Below are 13,072 nucleotides of genomic sequence, written 5' to 3' on the forward strand. Positions count from 1 at the left end.
GCACATAGTCGGACACGACTGAAGCGACTTAGCAGCAGCAGCAGCAGCAGTGGAGAAGAGCAGGGAAAAGTTATAGCATTTGCACTCTGGCATTGACCTCAGCAGTTTCTTTTCTTGAGGCCATTTGTTGCTTCTTTAATGCTACCTTTTATAATTATGCCCCAAGACGAATCTTCTCTCTCCCAGGAAAATTTAAATTTCAGTCCAGCCTGCACCTGCCCATCCTCCGGCCGCGGTGATACTGACCCCATTCTGCCGACAAAGGAGAACCAACAGCTGCCAGAGTAGAGCCGAGTCTCTGCTCCCCGGTGTCTCAGATTTGTGGCTCTGTGCTGCTTTCTGCTGGCAAAACGTCATGATGTCCACCTTGTGCACATCTTCCCTAGGGAGAGATTTCAAGGAGCAAAGAGTGAGGGACAGATTCCTCCCCCAGGCAGGACCACAAGCCCCTCCTACAGCGTGAGGGCGGTGCCTGGGCTGGGACTGAGATGGTAGTAGAAACAGGACAACCCAGGATGGGGACAGTGAGTCTGTAGTTACAGGGCAGTTGTTTCCATATAGAACAGGAAGGGACCTCAGAGATTCTCTCATCCACGGTCTCTGTTTTGCAGAGGAAGAAACTGAGGCCCAGAGACCTGAAATGACTATTTGGGTGGCAGGTTCGAGCACAGACTTTGAGATCAGACAACCCTGGATTTAAATCCAGCCTTCGTGTCCAACTCTTTGTGACCCCGTGGACTTTAGCCTACCAGGCTCCTCCATCCATGGGATTCTCCAGGTAAGAATACTGGAGTGGGTTGCCATTTCCTTCTCCAAGGGATCTTCCTGACCCAGGGATTGAACCTAGGTCTCCCACGTTGCAGGCAGATGCTTTAACCTCTGAGCCACCAGGGAAGCTCCCTTCTAAACTTCTCAGCCTACACAAGTTGCTTATCTCCTCTGAGACTCTGCTCTTTCTGATAAAACAGGGGTGATTAAAATGTCTACCTCCAGGGCTTCCCTGGTGGTACAGTGGATAAGAATCTACCTGCGGATACAAGAGACACAGGTTCAGTCCCTGGTCTGGTAAGATTCCACATGCTGTGGAGCAACTAACCTTGGCTCTGCAGCTACTGAGCCTGTGCCCACAACTACTGAAGCCTGCATGCCTGGAGCCTGTGCCCACAACTACTGAAGCCTGCATGCCTAGAGCCTGTGCCCACAACTACTGAAGCCTGCGTGCCTGGAGCCTGTGCCCACAACAAGAGAAGCCACCGCAGTGAGAAGCCAGTGCCCTGCAACAAGGAGTAGCCCCCGCTTGCCACAGCTAGAGAAAGCCCGTGTGGAACAACGAAGACCTAGTGCAGCTAAAATAAACAAACAAAATAAAATTTCTTTAAAAGTCTACCTCTAACTCAGTGTCTTATAATAACCTATAATGGAGAAGAATGTGAAAGGGAACAGATTTATATATAACTGAATCACTTCGCTGTACCCATGAATCTAACACAGCATTGTAAATCAACTATACTTCTATTAAAACACTGTTTTAAAGTCTACCTTATACAAAAAGGAATTAGCTAATTGTGTAGCATATATAAAGTGCTCCATAAACAGGAATTATTATTTGCTTGAGATTATTTAATGAAGTCAGTCAAATAGGGATCAGTACCCTAGGTGTCCAAACACCCAACTCGGTACTCTAGGCCACATTGCTACACCTGTGTGTAAAAATGGAGACAATTCATTTTTACTTGAAGGAACTGTCAAAATACCCCAGGGATTTTCTTAGAGGGGGAAGCTTCAGGATAAGGACACATCTGTATAGTTGTGATGATATTTAAAGGGCTTCAGAATGCATTATCTCACCTCTGACACCAGCCTGAACTCTTCTCTCCACAACAAAGAACATCCTCAGTATTTATCAGAAACATGACTAGGAATGTAAAAGCAGTTCTAGCTCAATCCTGCAGAGGGCAGACTTGCACACTGTCTAGGAACTCATGCTGACTGAGTTATACATCCCTCCAGAAAAATGTTTTCCATATGAGCAACTTGCCTATGATTTCCGAGGCTGTGCCCCAATTTTCTACCAGTTTAAGTATTATTAAGTACCCAGAACATTAAAACCTCCTACCACATAGCCTTTGTAAAATAGAACTGATTTCAGATTTTTAAACCTTTTTCTGTCTTTCAACACTCAAATTGCTTGTCAAAATGACTCAAGCCACATCTGGCTCCAACTTGTAGCACAGAGATTCCATTCCAATGGGGACAGATATTTTCTTTCAAGAAAGCCAAGCCCAAATCCCCAAAATGCAGGAAGATTTTATAGGTTTCAAAAGCCCTTATTTGGCAACTTTTATGGCGATTTACCTGATCAGTGGTCCTGAGAAAGTCCTCATCTCTTCTTGTTCCTCAGAATCATTCAGAATAACCTGGAACAAAAACTCAAGTTTGGTCTTCAAGATTATGTGCCCCCAGTGCCCCACTCCTCAGGTGAGTCCAGTATCAGAACCCAGAGCTGGTCCTAGGGTGTGGCTCAATGCCTCATGGAGAAAGAAGAAAGACAAAAATGAGCTCTCTAGTTGCTGGATATGAGCCAACAGTATCACAGGTAAAACATCAGTCTAGCATTACTTCTTTCAGAGAAGAGCCCCACACATTCCTTCACACACACACACACACACACACACACACACACACACCCCAATCCACAGGGTACATGGCTCAGGCCCCTCCAAGAGCACTCTATTCCTGGAGATGCCAGGGCTCAGGCAAGGGAAGCAGGGAGTAATGTGCTGACATTCAGGGGACACAGAATCTTGTTTACCTCCATGCTGTGCAGTTCAACAAGGGCTGTCTGTCCATCACTGGGAGAGCTGGGACTCACACACACCAGCTGACCTCCTGGCCCAAAACTCACAGGCATGTGAGGGACATAGAACTTCATGGGTTCCTTGGGACCAGCTGCTGAGATGTCCTCTGACCAACCAATACAGGTGGACACTGTTAGCATTACAACCACTGCTTTGCTTTATGTAAGAAATATTCCACAGACATATTTCTTCGCAAATTTCAACTGGGACCAAGATAAGGTTCTGGGTGGGTTACATAATTAGAAGAAATACATGCTCCAAGTCAGATTTAGGCCTTTAAGAATATGTCAGACTATAATGCCAAATCCAACAACATATTACAAGGATTATATACCATGATCAAGTGGGATTTATCCCAGGGATGCAAGGATTCTTCAGTATATGCAAATCAATCAATGTGATGTACCATATTAACAAATTAAAGAATAAAAACCATACAACCATCTCAATAGATGCAGAAAAAACTTTTGAAAAAATTCAACACCCATTTATGATAAAAAAAAATTCTCAAGAAAGTGGGCATAGAGGGAACCTACTTCAACATAATAAAGGCCATACCTGACAAACCCACAGCAAATATCATTCTCAATGATGAAAAACTGAAAGCATTTCCTCTAAGATCAGGAACAAGACTAGGATGCCTGCAGTCATCACTATCATTCAACGTAGTTTTAGAAATCCTAGCCATGGCAAAAAGAGAAGGAAAAGAAATAAAAGGAATCCAAATTGGAAAAGAAGTAAAAATATCCTGTTTGCAAATGACATGATACTAAACATAGACAATCCTAAAGAGGCCACCAGAAAACTACTGGTGCTAATCAATGAATTTGCTAAAGTTGCAGTATACAAAATTAATGCACAGAAATCTCTTGCATTCCTGTATGATAACAATGGAAGATCAGAAAGAGAAATTAAGGAAACAATTCTATTTACCATTGCAACAAAAAGAATAAATACCTAGGGATAAACCTTCCTAAAGAGGCAAAAGACTTGTACTCAGAAAACTATAAGATACTGACGAAAGATTTCAAAGACAACACAAAGAGATAGACAGATATACCATGTTCTTGGGCTGGAAGAATCAATACTGTGAAAATGACTGTACTACCCAAAGCAATCTACAGATTCAATGCAATCCCTATCAAATAACCAATGCCATTTTTTACAGAATTAGAACAGAAGATTTTATAATTTGTGTGGAAGCACAAAAGACCCTGAATAGCCAAAACAGTCTTGAGAAAGAAAAGCAGAGTTGGAAGAACCAGGCTTCCTAACTTTAGACTATACTACAAAGCTACAGTAATAAGACAGCATGGTACTGGCACAAACACAGAAATATAGATCAATGGAATGGGATAAAAAAATCCAGCGATAAACCCACACACCTACGGTTACCCAATATTTGATAATGGAAAAAAGATAACATCTTCAACAGTGATGCTGGGAAAACTGAACAACCCATGTAAAAGAATGAAATTAGAACACTCCCTAACACTATATACACAAAAATAAACAGAAAATGGGTTAAAGACCTAAATGTAAGGCTGACACTATAAAACTCTTAGATGAAAACAGGCAGAACACTCTGATGTAAATCACAGCAAGATCTTTTGACCCATCTCCTAGAATAATGAAAATAAAAACAAAAGTAAACAAGTGGGACCTAATTAAACTTAAAAGTTTTTGCACAGCAAAGGAAACCATAAACAAGACCAAAAAAAAAAATAAATAACAGAATGGGAGAAAATATTTGCAAATGAAGCAACACACAAGGGACTAATCTCCAAAATATATAAACAGCTCATGTAGCTCAATATCAACATAACAAACAATCCAATCAAAAAAATGAACAAAAGACCTAAATAGACATTTCTCCAAAGAAAACATACAGGTGGCCAAGAGGCACATGAAAAATGCTCAACATCACTAATTACTAGAAAAATGCAAATCAAAACTTCAATGAGATATCACCTCACACTGGTCTGAATGGCCATCATCAAAAAACCTACAAACAAAAAATGCTGGAGAGAGTGTGGAGAAATGGGAACCCTCTTATAATGTTTGTAGGAAAGTGGATTGGTTCAGTCACTATGGAGAACAGTGTAGAGGTTCCTTAAAAAACTAAAAACAGAACTACCATATGACCCAGCAGTCCCACTCATGGGCATATACCTGGAGAAAACCATAATTCCAAAAGATACATGCACCCTGAAATTTATTGCAGCACTATTTACAATAGCCCAGACATGGAAGCAACCTAAATGTTCATTGACAGAGGAATGGATAAAGAAGATATGGCACATATACACAATGGAATATTACTCAGCCATAAAAAGGAACAAAATTGTGCCATTTGCAGAGATGTGGATGGACCTAGAGACTTTCTTGCAGAGTGAAACAAGTCAGAAAGAGAAAAAGAAACATCATATATGAAGGCATGTATGTAGAATCTAGAAAAATGGTACAGATGAACCTATTTGCAAAGCAGAAAGAGAGACACATAGTATGGACACCAAGAGGGGAAAGGAGCATGGGATAAATCGATAGATTGGGATTTACATCTATACACTATCAGGTATAAAATAGAAAACTAAGAGAAACAACTGTATAGCACAGGAAACTCAACTCAGTGCTCTACGGTGACCTAAATGGGAAAGAAATCCAAAAAAGAGGGGATATATGTATACATATGACTGGTTCACTTTGCTGTACAGCGGAAAATAACATTGTAAATCAACTATACTCCAATAAAAAATTAATTTTAAAAAGAAAAAAGAATAATATAATGCAAGTAATTGATGGTTTAGTCCAAATGATAATGTACCAGGGCTAGACTCTCATAAGGGTGACAGGTTGGGGACTGGCTCTCATAGCCCCAGTACTCAGGGCAAATCTCCTACATCCAGACCTTCGTGGCCTGCCTTGACTTTCCCAAACTGACTCTGGTCTTTACTTTCTTCCCTTGTTACCTACAGTACCTCCGAGGGCCTCCTCTCCCAACCTGATGATGACCATGGGCCGCGTTCCTTCCCAAAAATCAGCTATGATGCATTCTTCAGTACCAAAGAAAAGATGGGGAATGGAGCCAAAGCTGGCCACTCTGCCCAGGGGACCTACATATGCAAATGAGGCAGACAAGGGATCTACTCTTGGAAATACCAGGTAAAGTTGACCTTCCAAGAAATGTGCCACCCAGCCCTCTTCTCATCAGACTCAGCCAACTCCTTTAATCACGTCAGTACCCACCAGCCTGAACTGGGCTCCAAACGGCTGAAGTCATGGGGTCACAGAGCTCGGAAGCATCTGCCATGTACTGACTGAGCTCGTAGCTGCTGGAGGTGAGACCAGACTCATGCTGCCAGAGAAGGTTGGACTCCTCCATCAGTGATAGCTGGAAGTTAAAAACAACAAGAACACATGGGAAGAATCAGAGGCACTTTCAGAGACACAGTCCTCCGAAGTGTTTCTTTAAAGCAACAAAATTCAAACTTTCAAATAAATCTAATGAATGTGGACATATTGAAAGGAAAAGAAGGGATCATTCAACTGACAATTCTCGCTAAAGGATTCATTTTGGCTGTGGGTAGAGTGCAGGTCCTGGAGTCAGGGGACTTTAATTCAAATTCCAGCTTTGTTAATACCAGGCTCTGTGACCTTGAACAAGTGACGTAGACTCTCTAAGCTCAGTACCTTCATTTATAATGTAGATAATCATACCTATCCTATATAGTTCAAGTACTTACCTCTTGCATTCACTCGCCAACTGTTTAATGAGCACTTACTATGCTCCAGGTGCAATGCTTTCCCTAAGGATACAGGTACAAAAGGACTTCCCTGGTGGTTCAGGGGCTAAGACTCTGTGCTCCCAATACAGGGGGCCCAGGTTCAATCCCTGGTCAGGGAACTAGATCCCACATGATGCAGCTGAAATTTTGCACACCACAACTAAAAGATTCCACATGCTGCAACTAAAAAAAAATCCTGCGTGTTGCAGTGAAGATGCATGCGCAACCAAGACCCAGTACAGCCAAATAAATAAATTTTTTTTTTTAAGAAATTCACAGAATTTATATTCTGGGAGGATTGTAAAACAGATACAAACAACGGATACAAAAGCTCTTTGTCCACACTGTAAAGTACTATACTCATATATGACTGCTGTTATTGCGTTGTTGTTACTGTTAGTCCTAATAGGTGCCCGGCCCTGTTAAGTATTAGGTGTACAGAAGAAACTGTTCCCCCAAATCATACAAACCTAATCAGGGATAGAAGATTAATACAAGACTGTCAAAAATTAAGACCTTGTCTCTTGTAACTTTTCCATACATCTAAAGTTATTCCAAAATTGAAAGTTTAAAATATTCAAGAGCTCCATTTCATAGCCCAACTGGTACACCCAGTAAGATTTCAGAAGAGAGAAATGGAAGAGTCAAGAAAAGTTTAAAATTCTGCTTTTCATACCCAAATTAAAAGATGCTAGCAACTTCCCACTTCCTGAGTAAACCAAATTGCTAGTCCACCAGGGTACCGGTAACACTTCTTTTCTTTCCCACCTTGGAGTGACTTGGGTGATATTTCCTGACAGCTAACTTGGCAAAAAAAAAAAAAAAAAGCAAAAGGGCTCAATAAGGGCCCCAGACCCAGAAGACTGAAACAGGAATCAGGGAAAGGAGGACATGGGCATGGAGGCTATGCCAAGAGGGGAGGAATGGTACCCCTTAGACTGCTGGCACTAGGGACCCCCGTCCCCAGGGCCCTGCCCTGCCACTGCTGATGATGTCAGCTGTGATGCACTGTCACAGGCCACCCGCCCTGTGTCACTTCAGGTTACCTTGTTTTTCTGTGCCCCAGTTAGCGGACTCTCCATGAACAGGTCCTCGGGCCTCTCCTGTCCAGAGTTAGAAGCAGGACTGTCTTTATAAGGATTCCGACTCTTAGATCTGCAGCAAGATGACAGGAGCATGTGAGAGGGGATCCAGGGCAGGCCAGCAGGCTGAGCTGCTCTGTACCGGAGGCTGCTCTGCCGCAAAGTGTGGGCAGGTGTCGGGTTGGCCCATGTGCCACAGGGAAAAGCCTGGTCCTCTCTTGTGCTGCCACAGTCTATTAAACCAGAAAAACAGGAACGTCCGGGGTTCATAGCACAGTTACTAGAAGTGGCCCCCAAACTCTGCAGAGAAGGCTGGATCTCTGTGGCCTGACATCCCAGAATGACTTAAATCAGAGCAGGCGGATTGGTGAGTTTCTGGCAGGGGAAAGGCCTAAGGGTACCAGACAGGTACATGTACAAAATGCTCTTCCTTGCTCTTCTCATCCCAGGGGAGAGACCGTTCTTAGGGCACAGGACTGGGCAGAGGAGAAGTACCCCATCCCCAGGCAGGATGCAATTGTAAGAACTTATGCAAGGCCACATCTGTTCCAAGGCCAACACAGAATTAATGCCCTCCTTCAAGAGGGACCTCAAGTAACCTCACAGGTTTGGGGACTTAGGCAGGTTTGGGAAACTGCCACTCAGAATAAAGAACCCCTCCTTCCAGGGTCCATGTGAACAGCTGGCTCAGGCCAGCCTGAGCTCCAGCCTTGTGGCCAGAACAAAAGCAGACGGGCTTCTAAAGATGAGGGACCAGTACCAGATGACATCAAGTTTGCCAAACGTAGTCTGTAGAACCAGCCTCTCCTTGCATACTTACTGGAACTGGGTCTCCCTATTTGTTCCAAATGGACTATTCTGGTTTTCATGTTGATGATCATTGAGGTACTTTTGATCTCGATGATCTTCCTGCCAGATATAAGGACTCCCTTGCCTTGGCACTGCACCCTCAGAGAAAACAAAACGAAGACAGGTCACTTCCTATTCCTAAAAGTTCGGAGATTCTAGCAAGTTGTGAAGCTAGGTTACTGGAGCATGGCAGGTATAAAGACATACAGTCATCCTTCTGTATGCTTTAGGGGATTGGTTTCAGGACCTGAGAATGTTAAAGTCTTTTATATATTAATAAAATGGTATAATATTTGCATAGAATGTATGCACATCCTCCATAAACTTCAAATCATCTCTAGATGACTTCTAAAACTAATAATACCATGTAAATGCTATGCAAATAGTTGTAAATACAACATAGGTGCTGTGTAAATAGTTGCCAACAAGCAACAAATTCAAGTTTTAAGTTTTGGAATTTTCTTTTTTTCAAATATTTTCAATGATCAGTTGGAGGCAGACCGGCAAATTTGGAGGGCTGACTGTATTTGTCAAATTGAATAAAGTTGGTAAGTGAAAGCCAACAAGTCTGTAAGATGAATCTCAGTCTTCTCTGAACCAATCAGCATGACTGTATAGGATAGTACAACAGTGGGGATCGTGTGTGTGTGTGTGTGTGTGTGTGTGTTTTCAGCACTGAAACAGATTTTTCTCTTTACTAGTAGGTCAGAAGCTGCCATTAACACATACCTAAATCCTTACTGTTGGTATAGGGTATAAATTCCTTTTTGTGCAAATCTGCCACTCTGTGATGGTCAGGCTCATTACAGCCCAGCCACGCACTTGATGACTCCACTGTTAAGAACTGACTTCACTGTTACTTGATCAGGGAGAGACTATAATCTTGGTTATAATGAGGAGTAGAAAAAAAATGGATGAAGTACAAACTATCCATAACACTAATAACATAAAAATAGTTTCAGTACCATCAACTACACCTACATGTACAAAGAGAAATGACTCTTTTCTATCTCTTCTCAAGACGTCTAGCAGCAGTGTGTTTGCTGTGGCCTCATCTGATCAAGTGGAGAAGGAAATGGCAACCCACTCCAGTGTTCTTGCCTGGAGAATCCCAGGGACGGGCGAGTCTGGTGGGCTGCTGTCTATGGGGTCACACAGAGTCGGACACAACTGAAGCTACTTAGCAGCAGCAGCAGCAGCATCTGACCAAGAAAGAAGCAGGTGGGGGTGGAGGCCTAGGATGAGGCTCTGAGCATGGCCCTTTTGGCCTCTGCCCTGTCAGACCAGTGGTACCATCCCAAAGGCTTCTTGGAGATTATTCCATACCTCTTTCTTCCTGAAGCTGCTGTGGGTGTCCATGGTAGTAATAACTTCCATAAGCATATTCTTCCCTTAGGGCTGGAGAGTAATAGCTCTGATAGAGATCCTCAATGCTCCACCTAAAGAATCACAAAAAAGGCCACTCATTCAAGGATAAGCATAGCAAAAGAAAAACCAATGGAGATCAACGTTCCTGGTGGTCTGGTGCTAAGATTTCACGATCCTAATGCGGGGAACCTGGGTTTGATCCGGGTCAGTGACCTAGATCGCACATGCTCCAACTAGAGATTCCACACACCGCAACGAAGACCAAATATCCTAAGTGCCACAACTAAGACCCGGCACAGCCAAATAAATAAACGATTTTTTAAAAAAAGAAAAACAATGAAGGACTTGACAGACAAAACAACTCCAGAGGACAAAACTGAGATACCCGTCTAGAATCTGCTCTAAAGCTATGGTTCATCCTACAACCGAAAATCTAGAATCGGAGCAGGAATAGAATCATTGTGTCAGAACAAGGCTGCAATTTTTACAGTAAAACCACAGCTGAGTGTCTCTTCTCCTTCCTCATGATCCCTCTTACTCCTCAAATACACACATCCAACAACATGAAATATTATCTAAGAAAACCCTGCCCTGATATCACCTTAGGAACCCCCTTCCCAAGATAACTGTGTAAAGTACCCAATATACCACTGGAATTCCCATGCATATTGTAGATGGAAATGAGATGGAAAAGTCAAACTGGACCATCTTAAATCTGCTTGCTGTTATTGCCTCTACCCTTAACAGACCTTCCTTCAAGAATTCAACACTATTTTTATCAATCAATAATTCTTTACTATTTCATAGGGACAGAATTCTTTACAATAACTGTCATAATTTCAACCTTAAACCTAGAAGCAGGAAAATATCATCCCACCTGAAAAAGCTAAAGTGAAAAATAGATGGCTTGCAACATTGCATAAAACATGAAGGCCAAAAGTAGAAACTCCAGATTCTCCCAGAATTACCTCACAGAGACCTTTTCATTCTGAACTTGGAGACTCCAAGCTTCTATCTGCTCTCTGATTTTTTGAAGTTCCCAATCATTCACTCAATGTATATATTTTCTGTGTAGGCATCACACTGTAGGTACTGTTCTAGGTACTAGGACTCTTATGTTGCTGGTGGGTTCGGTGCTAACCCTGGGTTAGAGTCATCAAAGAGGATAAGGAGCTTTTTATAGACATCCATAGGAAAAGCTTTTCCATAGTCTACAAATCCTGCCTTTTGTGATGCCAGAGTAAGAGGGTCTCATCTGCCGTCTTGAATTTCACCATTCTTTCTACTCTCTCCTCTGCCCCCAACACCCAATTGTGTTGTGATGGCTTCTTAAGAAGCACCCCTAGGGACTAACAAAGGGAAATAAACTATATTTTCAGTCACCACAATCTAGCCTGGGAAAGGAAGGGGTTTAGCTAAGTCAATGTAGGAGGAGGAGGAAAAGGAAGAAGAGAAATAAAAGGAAAAGGAAGACGGAAAAGAACGATCTGTTCACAAGCATTTGGGAGAGCTGGATCAAGTCCAAGCTCTAAACTCATACCTTGAATACAATTGACTGGGATAACCGCCTTCGTAATAGTCAACCCCGGACACAGGTGGACGCCATTCCCCAGATCTGGCTGCATAGTGAGGCTCCTGGAGGTCTTCCCTGGGGTCCTGCTGTGGCTGGGGGCTCCTGCCCACATCCTGCCTTTGATGGACCCTCTCTCCATTGTGCCAAGAGTGGGGAATAGGCTGATAGTATCTATCTTTCCAAAGCCCTCGGTCTGGATCCTTTGATGGTGCTGGGGGCCTCCCCGATGGCTGAGGCAGCCACTGGGGAATCCAAGGTTCCATCCTAGATCTTCTGAAATTCTCTAATGTTTTGAGTCGGCTGTGTAGTTATTTCATCTTCCCGTCAGACAAAACAAAAAGAAAACAAATGATCATTTTAGGCCTATATCCAAGCATGATGCTTAATTAGGTTTTGTGAAAGAAGCACCATGGTCCTCAAAAATCTTCTATCTAAAACAAACCACACAGGCGCTGAGACAGAGACATCTGAAAAAATCGCAAGCAGATACTTGAAATAAATAACAGGCTAGACAATTATATTGAGGTTGTTACAAAAATTTTAAAGTATATTTGGAGCAACAATAGATGTGGGAGGCCTGGGAGAAAGAACAATATATGAAGTTCCAAAACACAATCAAAGTATTCCAATTAAAGACATGTGTGCTCACCTATTTCACCAACAAACAGTCATTCAGGAGGCCCTGTGCTGTCATAGAAATAAAGTGGGCTTTAGACAGAGCTAGACCCAGTTCAGATCCTAACTCTGAGCTTCCCTGGTGGTAAAGTGGATAAGAATCTGCCTGCCAGTGCTGGAAACAAAAGAGACACGGGTTCAATCCCTGGGTCGGGAAGACCCCCCTGGAGAAGAGCATGGCAATCCATGCCAGTATTCTTGCCTAGGAAATGCTATGGACAGAGGAACCTGGTGGGCTATACAGCCCATTGGATCACAAAGAGTTGGACACAACTGAAGTTATTTAGCACACCAGGAGGATCTCACATGCCGAGGAGTAGCTAAAGCCTGTGAGCCACACGTACTGAGCCCGCACACCACAACTACAGGAGCCCTTGTACTCTAGGGCCCAAGAGCCACAACTAACGAGCCCCTATGCCACAACTACTGAAGCCCACATGCCTTAGAGCCCACATGTTGGAACTACTGAAGCCTATACACCTACAGCCTGTGCTCCACAAGACGGGAAGCCACCGCAATGAGAAGCCCATGGATGATAAACGCTCCAAAACTAGAGAAAGCCAGCATGCAGCAACAAGGACCCAGCGCAACCAAAAAAAAACAAATACATTATTTTCTAATTAAAAAAAAATCTTGACTTTGCCACTTATTAGCAAGTTAAATTTTTCCAGCCTTAATTTCCTTACCCATAAAATAAGGAATAATTAACACTGTCAGCGTTAGGGATACTTATGCAAAGTGCTAAACACTATGCCTGGGATACAGTAGTGGTTCAGTGAATAACAGTGTCATCAGAGATAGAGATTAGCGTGGGGTGAGTAGCTGAAAAGATTTCCTAAATAAAAAGAAGCTTAGGGACTTCCCTGGTGGTGCAGTAGTGAA

The 13,072-nt window shown here is 42.8% G+C and overlaps 1 protein-coding gene across 7 annotated transcripts in view; it reads right to left on the minus strand.

Annotated features, from left to right (window-relative positions):
• The window catches only part of SEC16B (SEC16 homolog B, endoplasmic reticulum export factor), a 65,408-nt gene that overhangs the window by 32,349 nt on the left and 19,987 nt on the right, over positions 1-13,072 (minus strand). For 5 of the 7 annotated variants that reach the window (XM_015475126.3, XM_015475123.3, NM_206971.3 and 2 more), the window contains exons 2-9: positions 11,483-11,832; positions 9,901-10,013; positions 8,546-8,666; positions 7,690-7,798; positions 6,105-6,249; positions 2,813-2,964; positions 2,356-2,417; positions 247-382 (exon numbers count right to left, since the gene is read on the minus strand). In XM_015475126.3, the coding sequence (XP_015330612.2) occupies positions 247-382; positions 2,356-2,417; positions 2,813-2,964; positions 6,105-6,249; positions 7,690-7,798; positions 8,546-8,666; positions 9,901-10,013; positions 11,483-11,778 (1,134 nt within the window). In that variant the 5' untranslated portion in view covers positions 11,779-11,832. Of the gene's footprint in view, positions 1-246; positions 383-2,355; positions 2,418-2,812; positions 2,965-6,104; positions 6,250-7,689; positions 7,799-8,545; positions 8,674-9,900; positions 10,014-11,482; positions 11,833-13,072 lie in introns of those variants that run through there. The other 2 variants (XM_015475127.3, XM_010813319.4) reach the window with 2 other exon arrangements.

The sequence above is a fragment of the Bos taurus genome, chromosome 16, assembly GCF_002263795.3.
Source record: "Bos taurus isolate L1 Dominette 01449 registration number 42190680 breed Hereford chromosome 16, ARS-UCD2.0, whole genome shotgun sequence".
NCBI lineage: Eukaryota > Metazoa > Chordata > Mammalia > Artiodactyla > Bovidae > Bos > Bos taurus.